Below are 14,019 nucleotides of genomic sequence, written 5' to 3' on the forward strand. Positions count from 1 at the left end.
AACCCGGACATACACCTCTTGAATCTGTGGGCTCTTCGTCGCCAGGCGGATCTTTACGCTACTCGTCACCCCGATGACCCTTCGGCTCTTCCTACTCTTCACCGCGCTACCGCACGGGCGCGGCGCTATGCAAAGCGGCTAGGCAGGCAACGCTGGGCTGCATGGTGTGCCCGCCTGTCCTCTACGCAAGGCAATCGACATCTTTGGAGAGTGTTTCACGCCATGGAGCGCCCTTCTCAGGTTGCAGATTACACAGAGAGCATTCGCCTCGCGCTAAATGTGGATGAGGACACATTTGCACAACAAGCGGCCCGTCAATTTTTTCCAAATCATGACTGCACCGCTACGTCTCCACCTGACTTATCGGTAACAGAGCCCCCCGATGGGATTACTTCTGACCTCACCATGGCAGAGCTGCTGGCCTCCATTGACCGTTTAAAAACTACTACTACTCCGGGCACGACGGCATACCTAACTCCTTATTCCGTAACTTGGAAGGGAGGGCTTTGGAAACCCTACTTGATACTTTTAACGAAGTGTGGCTTTCTGGCGTCATGCCGGGAGACTGGAAGCATTCTATTGTAGTTCCAATCCCCAAGTCAGGTCAGCCTCCAGTATCTCTCTCGGCCCTTCGTCCAATTTCCCTTACCCCTACCATCTGCAAGCTTTATGAAAACATTCTAGCCGCACGCTTATCATGGTGGCTGGAATCCCATGATTGTTACCCAGATTCCCAAATTGGTTTCCGCCCACATATTGGAACGGAGGACGGCCTTGCTACTTTGGCTGCTGACGTGCTTGACCACTCTCCACAGAGTCACCTTGTACGAACCGTAATCGCTACAGACATAACAAAGGCATATGATAACATCCTTCACTCTGCCATTCTTGCCTCCCTTCAAACTCTTGGTCTCCCTCACCGGTTCCTCCTCTCCATTCACGCCTTTTTAGCAAATCGAACCTTCAGCGTGCGTGTCCACGGAAAGCCCTTTGGTAATTTCACTTCCAATAGAGGAGTGCCGCAGGGCTCCGTTCTCGCCCCCACATTATTTAATGTGGCTTTAATTCCTCTGGTTCGAGCCCTAGAGACCATCCCTTCTATCCGCGTGCTTGCATATGCCGATGATATCACCTTGTGGTGCTGTCATCCAGATGCGTCTATTCATCAGTCGGTCCTTCAACACGCGCTGGATGTATTGACATCTCGCCTCCCACCTTTGGGTCTAACACTCTCTCCTACTAAATCATGTTTCATTCGAATTGGAAATAAAGCCGCCTTACGGAAAGCTCCCCCTTTAAATTTTACGGTACATAATTCTCTGATTCCTCAGGTAGAAACTGTTCGTATTCTTGGTCTTCTCCTCCATACATCTGGGACTGGCACCCCGTGGCTGACAGCCACCCGTAAATCGGCTCACGCTACTCTAGGTCTGATTCGTCGCATAGCTATGCGCTCTGGTGGCGCACGTGCTCATACGGCCCGCCAGCTTGTGCGCTCTATCCTTCAGCCACGGATAGTATATCAGGCTCAATTTCAACGTCTCACCCGCAGACAGTGGGACTCCCTTGAAGCTATCAATCGTGAGGCTATGCGCGTCATAACATATCTGCCTCGTTTAACACCCATACCTGTGCTACAGGAGTTCGCCCAACTTAATACACTCAGTGAGATCATCGACCAACGGGTGGCAAATAGAGCTCGAAAACAGTCTCTCAAACTTCATCGTTTAAAGACACTTCCACCGTGGTCCTATTGCCAGCTCACTGACAATCGCCCCACTGTTTCCCCGTCGGTATCAGCAGCGTATCTGCCTGAAGGGTGCATATTATACACGGATGCATCTCATTCTGCAGAGAGGGGAGTTACTGCTGTGTATAGTCCATCTCATCCGCATCTCAACTCTCGCGCGAAGTATACTGCGGATACGTGCACTCCCCTGGCATTGGAACTTCAAGCCATTTACAATGCCATTGCTTCCCTTCCGCTCGTTCCAACATTCAATACAGTTCACATTTACACCGACTCCCGCGCCGCCCTTAAACAGCTGAAGGCTGTTCGACGAACGTTCCAGATTTCACAATCTATTCATGTGCTCTGCGCAAAGTATCCATGTCCTGTGCGCATACACTGGATTCGCGGCCATGCCCAGGATCCACATAACATTCAAGCGGATGCTATGACTCATCTTCATACATTAGACGCTCCGCCACCTTCCCCTCTTCCCCCAGATCCGTTCCTGTCCCACGTTTCCGATTCCGAAGTTCTGCGCCAGCGAACACGCGCTCTAATTCCTCCGTGTTCGCACCCTCTCCCCCGTAGTCTTACTCGGCAGGAGGAGGTATCCGTGCGCCGGATTCGGGCAGGGGCGGCTCTGACACCATCTGTCCGTCATCGGTGGCGTGCCAAAGATCTGCCACTACCTGACAGGTGCCCTCACTGTGGCGCTGCACCGGACATTTGTGATGTGCGGCACTTGTTGTGGACGTGCCCAGCGACGGCTGCTATCAGAAAACGGCTCCTCAGGGAGGTGGGCCTGCGGTGGAACCGCGAAAGTGACTTCGTGAAGTGGACAATGGACAACCGTTTCATTAACAACCTCTGCGACTACCTCAGCGCAACGGTTCTTCACTCCTTCTTTTAACTTTCAATCCCGTGCATTCCTTCCCCCCTTTCCTTTTTCAACTTATGCCTCATGGCACACTTCTCGAAAAAAAAAAAAAAAGACAACTGAATTTATTTCCTGTCACTTCCTCGTTTCGCCTTCCGGCTTCTTCTTTAGCGCTGTTTTCACTATTGACAACTACTTGTGATCGTTCGGCGAGGTAGCTTTTAAGGACATCGTAAAATGGCCCTCTAAAACCGCTGGAATATAATTTTTGTAAAGGAATCCCGTTATGAACTGTCTCGAAAGCCTTTGATATGTCCAGGAATAAAGCAACGCTAAACAAATTTTGGTCAAAATCCGAAAACAGTTCATCAGAGAACTCTTCTAGAAGGGTTACCGTACCACGACCGGACACAAAACCAAACTGTCGAGTCAACAGAATTGAAAATTTCTCAACGAAAGACGACATGGATTTCAAAAGGAATTTTTCAAGAATATGAGACAGTATGGGTAGGATTAAATAGGCCGATAGTTTTTGATGTCATCTCTTTTTTCTCCTTTATAAAAGGGCTTAACAATCGCAGTTTTAAGCTCCTTGGGGATAAGCGCGGTATCAAGAAAACCGTTTAACATGAAGAGCAGGATATTGGATAATGCTGCAAAGTTTCTTTGTAGCAGGTTCGCAGATAAGCCGTCGATTCCAGGAGGCTTATTGCGCTTAAAGCTGAAAATTATTTGGTGAAGTTCATTTTCTGAAAATCTAGGTAGGAAAGCGGACGCTGAAATAGATTCCTTAAGCGTGTATTGGACGGCCTGGCAAGAAGATGCATTCTCGGAAGCCAGTGCAAACAGTTGATTGAACTTATCTGCAACCTCGACCGAGTCGCCTGGAAAAAACGAGATTGGGGAAATGTATGCAGCGTTCTTGCCACGAAGATAATTTATCAGTGACCATGTTTTTGCGGGATTCCCTGACGACTGATGAAATTTTTCGAAAAAGTACTGGCGCTTCGTACATCTTATTAAGGCAACTACCCTATTTCGTGCGGTTTTTTACTCAAGACGTAGGTGTTTATTTTTTGAGGAATGCTTACACCGTTTCCAGAGCATGTCTCTATAGGAAATGGCCCGCATTATATCTGCAGTCAACCAGTTGTAATCCTTCCTGCGCTTGTTTATTACGACGTGCTTTGAATTACTTTCTAACTTTTTTATTTGGTCGCAGAAGATACTGTACACCTTCTCTGGTGGATTAGATTCAGTTGTTGCCATCCAATTAAAACTGTTAATCAAGTTATCCAAGGTCCTTTGGTCGGTTACGGTGATGTAGCTTAAATTATTGGATGTGGTGGATCTAAGAGCAGCTGGCGTAGGAAACGATGGAGACGAACGACAAGCGACGAGATAATGATCCGAAAAACGTTGCAAAATAACACAAGAAGCAAATGAGTAGTTAGGGGCACGTAAAGCGATATGGTCTAGACAAGATGTTGTTAAGTGGTCTGCAAGTACTTCTTCACGGGTAGGAGCGGTAATTGTATTTGAAACACCGTGCGAGGACAGGAGTGACAGGTAGTCGGATACAGAGCCCACCGTAGGACACAAGGTATTTATATTTAAGTCTCCCACTAAACATAATTCTTCCACTGAATTCCATAAGGTCAACGTTTCCTCGAGTTCCAGCAAAAAACGAGTAGTACTGTTGCAAGGTGGCCGATATAGAGCTACCAACCTTAAACACCGAGCACCACAAGATACCGTCAGCGCTAAGCATTCCGCATGAGCGAGGTTCACGTCAATGGGTGCAACGTCAAACGTGTCTCTTATAAAGATGGCGATTCCGCCATATTTAATAATAATAATAATAATAATAATAATAATAATAATAATAATAATAATAATAATAATAATAATAATAATAATAATAATAATAATAATAATAATAATAATAATAATAATAATAACCTTTATTCATGAAGAGAGGTATGAAAATTAGTCGAGCGAAAAAGCCACGGAGTTTGACAAGCCATAGACCCCTGGTACAACGATATCGGCAAGCAGGGTTTTTCTTTTCGCAGAGTTATTTCCTGCACGGCACAAGCGAAGTTTGCAAAGACAATTATACATGTTTATAGAATAAAAACATTATGAGAACAGAAAAAAGGAATAGATCCACAATTAATGAAACCTAGAAAAGAAAGGAATAGAAAAATTACAGACGTGATTTGGCATAATATACAAAAAGGGCCTTAAAAGTTTTGACATTTAATCAACGTTCTTGTTTTGCAGTATAGTGAGGTGTTTTGGAAGTTGATACGATCGCATTTGTTGTCTATAATATGTTCTCATAGTTTCTATATGCGATGCAAAAATATTGCGTTTGTTATACGTCTTGTTATTTTTAGTAAATCAGGCGAAAGTTAGCAGTTCTTGCTTATTATTTGGTTCTTCCTTCTTAAACCGCGATAATAACTGAGAGCTGTACAAGGAAAAGATTTTCAGTGAATTTAAAGTTATGAAATAGTTGGTGGTGCTTCGTTCTCTTTTAATTGGATTATGCATCGTATGGCCTTTTTTGGAGAACAAAGATATTTTCAAGATTACCCAGGGACGTGGTACTCAAGACAAGGTGCCAGTATTGTAGCTATGAACAGAATAAGGATTTATATAGAATTTTTTAATATTGACTGGAAGATTAGTTTTGTGCCTATACATTTGCTCTACTACTCTAATGCTGTCAAAATGACAATCCCACAACGTTTTTTCATGAAAGATGACACCAAGTGAATTGAAGCTACTTGGAATTTCGTTACGTTAGAGTTCAGTACTAGATTTTTCTGTGTGATTACGATCTTATTTTTTGGACGGAATATAACGGCCTTGCTTTCTTTAGAATTGATTTTTAGCGCATTATGAGCTTTCCAGACACTTAGGAAGAGTGTGTCGTTAGCCTTGTCTATTAGGTCATCACAGTTGCTTATGTCATCTTTGTCCCCTTTTCCATTATTCTACTTCATCGCCATTCATCGGCGGCTTTGCCATCCACTATCATTTTGTTCACTACCTCTATTGATGTTTGCTTGGATTTTGGTCCTAGCTTTTTATTAACATAATCGGAATACGATCTGGTCCTGCCGACGTGCCACTAGTAATCTTCTTTTCTGCCCTTTCCAACTCTCTTTGCTGAAGTGAAGCAATTGCAGTAACCGGTTTATCCTCCTTCGATAAATTATGTGCAACATTTCTTTCTTTAAAGTTTTCTGTCATCTTTGTTCCTTCATTGCTTCATCCCCTTCTAGTCTAATACCCTGATGTGTAAAAATAAAACTTTGCTCTAGCCTAATCTTATTACTCATTGTATTTAGATTTTTCCAGAATTTCTGAGCTTCTTTTCTATCCTTTTTATTTACTGTTGACATCCATTGAACACCCTTTCTTCTAATTTTCTCAATCAACCACTATACTTCCCTTCTACACTCAATAAAGGTGTCCCTTTCTCGGTCTACTGCAGCTTCCTGTTCCCTCTCTTTTTGAATATTTGTGTTCCCTGGAGGCTTGCTAACGTTTCTCTATCGCCTTCCTGACCTCCCCATCCCACCAACTCTTGGGTTTGCGTCTTTTCACTTTTGGCTTGATTTGCACCTTAGCTAGCTCTAGCTCCAGTAATCGACCTAATTTGGTATAAGTCCTTTCTTTTTCATTATCCACAAAAATTACTTTCTCAATTTGTTTGGCTGCTCCTTCCAATTGCTTTTCTGAGTAAAAATTCCCCTCCGATTGTTCATCTCGCTTCAGTCGTACATTAGTTTCTCTTCTGAAACTCAAATTGCTACGTTTGCGGTCACTACCTGGACTTCTGGAACCATGTTCATCTACTCTCATTACCTCTAATATCTTATACATCCTCTGTGGCATAAGTGCATAATCTATCGTCGAGTGCAGACTCTCTGCCTCCCATATTATGAGCCCTTCACACTTCTCGGCCCTATTGCATGCAACTAAATCATGCCTGTCACACATATCCAGCAGCATGCTTCCTGTCGTATCTGTGTACCCATTGAGGTCCTCTGTGTGTGCATTCATGTCACGTAATATAATTATCTCGCGCTGTTCTCCTAGCTCATCAATGTCACTTGAAATGCATTCAAATATTTTTCTGTTTTCCTCTTTGGCATTAGCTCCTGTCCACAGGCATACCAAGCCAAGAGGTGTTTGCTAGCCTGCCACTTTTCCTTTTAGCCATAAATGTTTCTTGCATCGCAGTTTAACTTTTTAAAATTCATACTTTTATGAATGAATGCCCCAATTCAACCCCCCTTTCTGCTGCCCCCTGTTTTATTGCAATATCCCCATGCGTAGTGCGGGTTACAGGGTGGTTGCTCTATGTTTCTAAGATGTGTTTCTCCTAAAACATATCCTATTAATTCCTCCTTCCTTAAATGTTCTTCTATTTCGTCCCATTTCAGCCTGTTTCTGCCACCTTGCGTGTTAATGTAACCTATGCTTAAATTAACTAGGCCCTGGCGGTTGTCTCTATTTCTTCTCCTATCATTCTATCGTTTCTTTGACCTTTGTTCTTCCTAGTCTACACTGGTTCCCTCAGAGCTCTGGGTCTTCTCAAAAAAGCAATTGCCTGGCGGCCTATCCTACTCCCTACCCTCTTGCCAGTGGCACCACCGTAATGAATGCCATACTGAGCAAAAGGGTGGGAGCGCACCTCGTACACGTCCCTGTTAACTTCCATAACCTCCTATCCTTGTCGTCGACTCATTAACCTAATTACACGGTTAGCATCAACGACCCTCCTTTCCGTTCCGCTAGCCTGCCTCTGGACCTCTGGAATTGTGCATATGCTGACATGCACACTCTCAGAGGCCTCTCTAAGCCTACGCATCCTCACTTCTGTTTCTCGAGGTTCTGACTCCTCCCCTTCAGCACATCGTTGAGACCAGCATAAATAACGACAAGGTATTCGTTATCGATGTTGTCCCCTACCCCCGGAGGGGCATTGACCATTGCATCTACCATACACTTCCCTGACTGGGCCTCCACCTGCACCCGCCTGTAAGCCTTCACTGTCGTCAAAACGCCTACCTCAACTCTCGCTACGTTCGAGTCACTGACTAACAGAACCCTTCTGCGCTCTAACCGTTCGCTTCCTGACTGCGACTGTTGCCCTCCCGATAGCGCTAGCTTTCTCTCCCGCCGCCGCACGCTGCTGTCGGGCGTCACCGTGCCCGTTTTTACCTTTCAACAAGTTAAATTTAGCGCCACCCGCCTGTAGCTGCCCTTCCCTAGCGGCAAAAGACATGAACTAGATAATGCGCGCTGGAGGAGTGCCATATGTGCATGTCTCTAGTTCAGTAAGTATTGGCTACACAAACATCAAGGGGCTGTAGTTGTGACGTCATCCCACCCGAAATCAAAACGAGTTCAGTGCCGTAGTCGCGTAGCAGCCTCTTCACCGAGTCGGCCAAATGACAACGAAACGCATCCAGCACAAGGATGGACGGCAGAGACAACAGCGATCCAGGTCGCGTACATCACATGGACTTTACCCAGTCCAAGACTATATCCTCATTCATCCCCCCGTCTCATGACATCTGACGATGACATTTTTCGGCAGCTCGTCACCTTTCGGCATTCTTTTCCTCTTGAAGCTCACGTAAGGGGGGAGCTTGCGGCCATCTGCCGTGCACGATAACATGAATACCTCGCGTTTCCTGTTTGCCAGTGAACCGGACGCTAAGACCCCTTCTCGTGCACGTTGATGGGCAATGGCAGGTAAATTGTCGTCTGATCGGCATTGCCTATTTGGCCCAACAGAAAGTTCTTTGGCTTGCGGAAAGAAATAACATGGCGCTGAAAACTCACAAGCAGCGCTTAGAACGCTTCAGGCAGGTTCTGTGAAATCGAGGACCGGCGGCGTAGTGAGAATGCAACACGGCACATGTAGCGATGGATCCAGTGCTTGCTCGCTTGAAGGCAGAGCGCGGTATGCCATTTTCCTTTCCAAGCTCTCTAGCTTTTGCCTGCATAAGCTCCTCGGTCACAGCTAGATGCGCGGCTCGCTGTTGCTCTACGAACTCCGTCAGGCCAAGTTCAATTTCTGGGAATGCGCCATTCGTCGACAGGACTTGTCGGGCTAGTTGGTTGATCATAATGCAAAAAAGACGAACTGCGCAACAAGAACACGGACGAAAGGGAGGCAGACACACACTAACGCAGAGTGTTAGTGCGTGTCTGCCTCCCTTTCGTCCGTGTTCTTGCGCAGTTCGTCTTTTTTGCATTGGCATTCGTCGGGCTGTGAAAGCTTCGTCCCATTCCGCTGCACGCGAAAACGGCTTCTTTCCGTCGTCGCCATCCACGAATGCTTCCCTCGTCGACACCAAACTGCCTCCCGGCCGCACTGTTGCCGATGTTTTCCGCAGCTAAAATCGGTTTTGCCTTGAAAGCAGCCGGGAACTGTTTTCGAGACCCTGGGACCTTGCTCCCAAAAAACATCCTCTTCATGAAGCGTGGCTTACATGCGAGCACGTGCGTTGTCAACAGGCACACGGCACACCATGATCCCCCCCCCCCCCCCCCCCCCCCCCTTGGGTCTTGGGCTTGTTTAACTTATGTCAGTAATTCAGTTTTCAACTCTTTGAGACATGCTTTTTAAGGTGATGCTCACAAAATTTTGTGTAATTTGCGCACCCCTGTTAGAATCCTTAATTCAAAGAAAAAAAGTGTGCAAATTACGAAAGAAATATGGTAACTGGAATAGTTTGAGTTTTATCCCTGCTCTTAAGGAGATAATGACCTTAATGACGTACTTTGCAAGTTGTGGCTTGGAACCTCTCCTGTGCGCTACCTGTTTTCTTTCTGTAGTCATACAAGTTCATACAGGTCATATACCTCCATTTTTTGTTCAGCCCCTTCCTTTAGGGAAAATACGTGTCCACATTCACGCATCTCAATTTTTCAGCAGGACACTAGGCAATCCCTGCTCTTGCCATGCTGAAACAAGTGTCCTTGTCATATCACTTCATTGTGCTGAGTCTGTTCTCTTCCATGCAGCCTGTTCTGCAAGCTGGGTGGACTACTCAGGGCTAAGTTCAGTGTCTTCGGCAATGAGTGCAAGCTGGCCGTCTCCTGCCTGCAGGTGCTTATCCGGGCCACTGACGCCAAGTAAGTCGATGAGCCGTGGAACATTGTGCGTTTTCCACGAAGGCTCCATGGCATGCACTCCTGCACGTCAACTATCTGTCGTGTAATCTCGTGTAAGCACCGCACCCGTGTATGGGCCGTATCTAGATGCTCTTTTGGACTAGATAATTGAGATTGTGGTTTTTGGTTTTTTATTCCTGTATGAGCCATACTTTAAAAATTTACACCACAATTAAAAAAAAAACAAAGTGCGTCCCTTACTCGCGTGTTCATACGGTAAATATGAAGGCATCCTCGTAGTGGCCGTGGTGAAAATTAGCAAAGAACTAGAAAACTGGCCGACACTCATGAGCACTGTTGAGTTTTGAGCATTACTGCTGGGACTTGAAACAGCGACGAGAGGAAAGGGCAGAAGCTGTCGAGTGCACATTTGAATTATGAGGGTTGGGAATGCTGTTGCAGTCAGGGAACGTGCTGTTAGGAAGGGGATGTGCTTTCATGTTCATGAGGCACGAATAACTAGGTGAAACTAAATGTGATGAAGGAACGCTAGCACTTTGGCACCTTCATGTGAATTACAACTTCCCCAGGACACTCTGCGGCTTTTTCACTGTTGGCCCAACTAGTCAAAGTACACGAAAAAGAAAGAAGGAGGGTGTGCCTCTCCACTTTTCACCTATTCCCTCTCCACTTTGCCACCTCCCAAGGGTAGGCTGAACCGCAGACCTAGTGAGCCATCTGGTGCTAGCGCACGAAACAGCTTTTTGTGTGTTACGAGGTGGAGCTGAACCCACACTGGCACAGAGTAATGCTTCGCTTACACTTCCGACCACTCAGCTATCACATTTTTGAATGCATGAACCAGATCTCTGTGCTCGGGGCTGCAACTGTCAGGTGTGGCTCAAACGTTTGAAAACCAGCTAAAGTCTTCAGAATCTGTTACATGTAAGCTGGTTGTTGACTGTGATGGAGGGTGCATGCGTGTAACAGCTTGCTGCAATGTTACATTTTGTTCCCTCCCCCCTGGCCAGGGCCTTTAGGCTATGTAATGTGGTTACCTGAGTTAGACAGCCCAGCAGAGAAGTGCTCAACTGCTTTGCAATGGCAGGACAATGCGGCCACGCATACCTCCAAAGCTGTAGATGACAAGCAGGCAGGTGCTGTCCTGAACACCTGGCCAGCATCGATTCTAAGAGCGTACCTGGCAGCATCTCTGACCTGTCCTAGAATATACAATAAACCTCAGCTTCAAAGGAGTTCCAACAGCTACCACCGCAGAGGACCCAATGTGTAATATATATGGGTGCCAGTTTTTTCTTTCTCGTTTTGATCTCCAATGTCAAGTTTACAAACACCTTCTCAAATCAAAGCACCGCTACAGTTTCATAGGAATTTTTCTCATTTTCTTGTACTAATGAGTAGTCATCCTTCGCACAGTCCTCCTGTCAGGCCAGTTTTGGTTTTAATCAAACCCTCTAAAAAGCGATGATTGGTGTTCTCAAAAGGAAAATCAGAATCTCTAGAATGTGCTTTTTGCAGTTAGGAAGCAAATAAAGCTTTTTTTTTTTCGGGGAGTTGGAAGGCTTACGTTATTATGCCATCAGCATGAACAAAAATGCAGGCAGGGTTCATTAACACTACAAAGAGCTTTGTACAGTGCGTGTAGTCAAAATCACCTGCACAGTTTCTCTAAGACTGGTTCTTCTCTTGTTTGAATTTCATATTATGGTAGCAGCAATTTGAAGGAGGGGGGAAAGGGGGGACACATGCGACTAACATCACCTGCACAGTTTCTCTAAGACTGGTTCTTCTCTTGTTTGAATTTCATATTATGGTAGCAGCAATTTGAAGGAGGGGGGAAAAGGGGGGACACATGCGACTAACTTGTAGAGAATGATTCAGCCCTATCACTCACAGCTTTTACCTGTTGTATGCACTGAGTCGAATATGCTAACTCATTTGGGGCCTCGGTTCCTTATACGCATAATGTAAAACTGAATTAGTAGTAGAGGAAAAGTGTAAAATAATTGGCGGTGGTTCAGCTCTGGGTAAACCTGGAGTGACGCGATAGCTGCAGCTGGTCGGGTGGAACTTGCTCAGTTGAATTGCAAAGTCAGTCTTTCGCCGCTCTGTTTCGCTGGGCGTTCCTTCTTCATCTCGTCCAACTTGAGACGGCGCATGCGCACAGCTGTTGCAGCTCGGTTTCGCCCGCGCGCCGCGCCGCCAGCAGCAGGAGCTGGTCACGTGACCAACCCCGTGATCAGCCACGGCGCCACGCCGCCGGCAGCTGCTCCGCACCACGTGACCAACCACTTGAGAGCGTGGCGTCGCAGTTACGGGGTGGCGGTGCAGCCTCAGGGTGGTGGCGCTGCCACGCGGAAGGCTCGAGCTGTCGCTACAAAAGTTGTACAAAAGCTGTATCTTACCGGTACTCACCTACAGGGCAGAAACGTGGAGGCTAACGGTATGCGTTCAGCTTAAATTCAGGACAACGCAGCGAGCCATGGAAAGGAAAAATGATAGTGGTAACGGTAAGAGACCGGAAGCGGGCAGAGTGGGCGAGGGATCAAACGCGGGTTACTGACATGGTTGTCGAAATCAGAGGAAGAAATGGGCTTGGGCAGGGCATGTGATGCGAAGGCTTTAACCGCTGGTCCTAAAGGGTAACGCAGTGAATTCCAAGAGTAAGTAAGCGTAGCAGAGCGCGGCAGAAGGTTATGTGGGCGGACGAGATTAAGAAGTTTGCACGCAAAGGGTGGATGCAGCTGGCAAGCGCAGGGTTACTTGGAGAGACATGGAAGAGGCCTTTGCCCTGCAGTGGGTGTAGTCAGCCCGATGATGATGATAATGATCATGATGAGTAGGTGAGCAACATATGTAAAAACCCGCGTAGAATACGAGTTTTTTCTCATAATTAGCGGCCTATATTTGCACCTCGTACAATTTGCGGATCCGAACAAAAATGTTCGAAGTTGCTCGAAGTTTTGGTTTCGTTATTGCGGCGTGGCTACGGCTTGGCTTTCTTTTTGTATTCCTTTTACTTCTTTTCATTCTTTTTTCTTCTTTTCTTTTTGTAGCTGCGCATTCTAACAAACCCTGACCTAGCTTCGAAGAGTAGGACACTGCCTTTTGAGTTATCATAAAACGCTTCCATCCTGATCTGTCTTTTCCAGTATCGATATAGTCCCATATGTGCTTCTTTTCCATTGAATCTATCCAAGTTTTACCTTCGGCGTTTTTAACCCCTCGTTTAATGCTCTTTCTTTCTCCGTCCTCGTATCTGCCATACTTACTGGTTAGCGTCCTAGTCCTTTTCCGCCACTTTGAGTCAACGCTCTTTCTGTATAGGTATTTAAATACCTTAACTGCCTACCTGTTATCGTCGAATTTCCGCAGGCGTTCTCCGTACAGTATTTTACTCTGAGCTTCCCGTGCTTCGAACGATACCCAGAACATATCCCCCTGTACTCACTAGTTTGTGGTTTTCCTGTGGGCACCCAGTGCTATTCTTCAACAGCTCCCTGATTTACTTCTAATCTCGACCTAACCTCTGCCCTTAAGCACAGAACCGCATTTTCTGAAGTGAGCCCTGGCACCATTATTCCTTTCCAAATACCTCTCAGTGCTTCATACCTGTTGTACCCTCACAATGCCCCATGTTTCATTTTGCCGGCATCTTTTCGCCATTTTACTATGAGAGACTATTCGCGCTTTTCCGTGTACATGTGCCCTTCGTTTACCATACCCCTCGATATTTGTATTCGGCCACCCGAGGTATTTCATGGCCTTGTATTGTAAGCTGCTGGTCAGTTGCATCGTTCAAATTCATCACACCTGACTTAGTAGCGCTCAATCTAAAACCTATACTGTCTCCTTCGTCTCCGCAGCAATCAACCAAAGTTAGAAAATCTTCCTGGCTCTCTGCTAGCAGTACAATATCGTCCGCTTACATAATACTCGGTAGTCGTTGCAACAACCGTTCCGCCTAATCTGTGCGACAGATTATAACCTAGATTGCTTCCGTGTAGCCTTCTTTCTTTGCTTATCATATAAAACATGAACAGCAGCGGTGATAGAGGACAACCTTGCCTTAATCCTTTGCGTATCTTGACAGTTGCTGTGCTCTTAATTCCTTTCCATGTTATTTCAACTTCGCTTTCTTGATATATTTCCTTTAGAAAATCACTTAAATCGTGACCGACAGCTTCATCTTTTAATATGTCTCACAGGAGTTCCCTGTTCACGTTGAAATATGCATCGA

At 46.0% G+C, this 14,019-nt stretch overlaps 1 protein-coding gene across 1 annotated transcript in view; it reads left to right on the forward strand.

The window, feature by feature from the left end:
* The window catches only part of RyR (Ryanodine receptor), a 1,185,515-nt gene that overhangs the window by 699,479 nt on the left and 472,017 nt on the right, over nt 1–14,019 (forward strand). The window contains 1 exon segment of the mRNA XM_077638630.1: nt 9,669–9,779. Within this exon segment, the coding sequence (XP_077494756.1) occupies nt 9,669–9,779 (111 nt within the window).

The sequence above is a fragment of the Amblyomma americanum genome, chromosome 9, assembly GCF_052857255.1.
Source record: "Amblyomma americanum isolate KBUSLIRL-KWMA chromosome 9, ASM5285725v1, whole genome shotgun sequence".
In the NCBI taxonomy this organism is placed as follows: domain Eukaryota; kingdom Metazoa; phylum Arthropoda; class Arachnida; order Ixodida; family Ixodidae; genus Amblyomma; species Amblyomma americanum.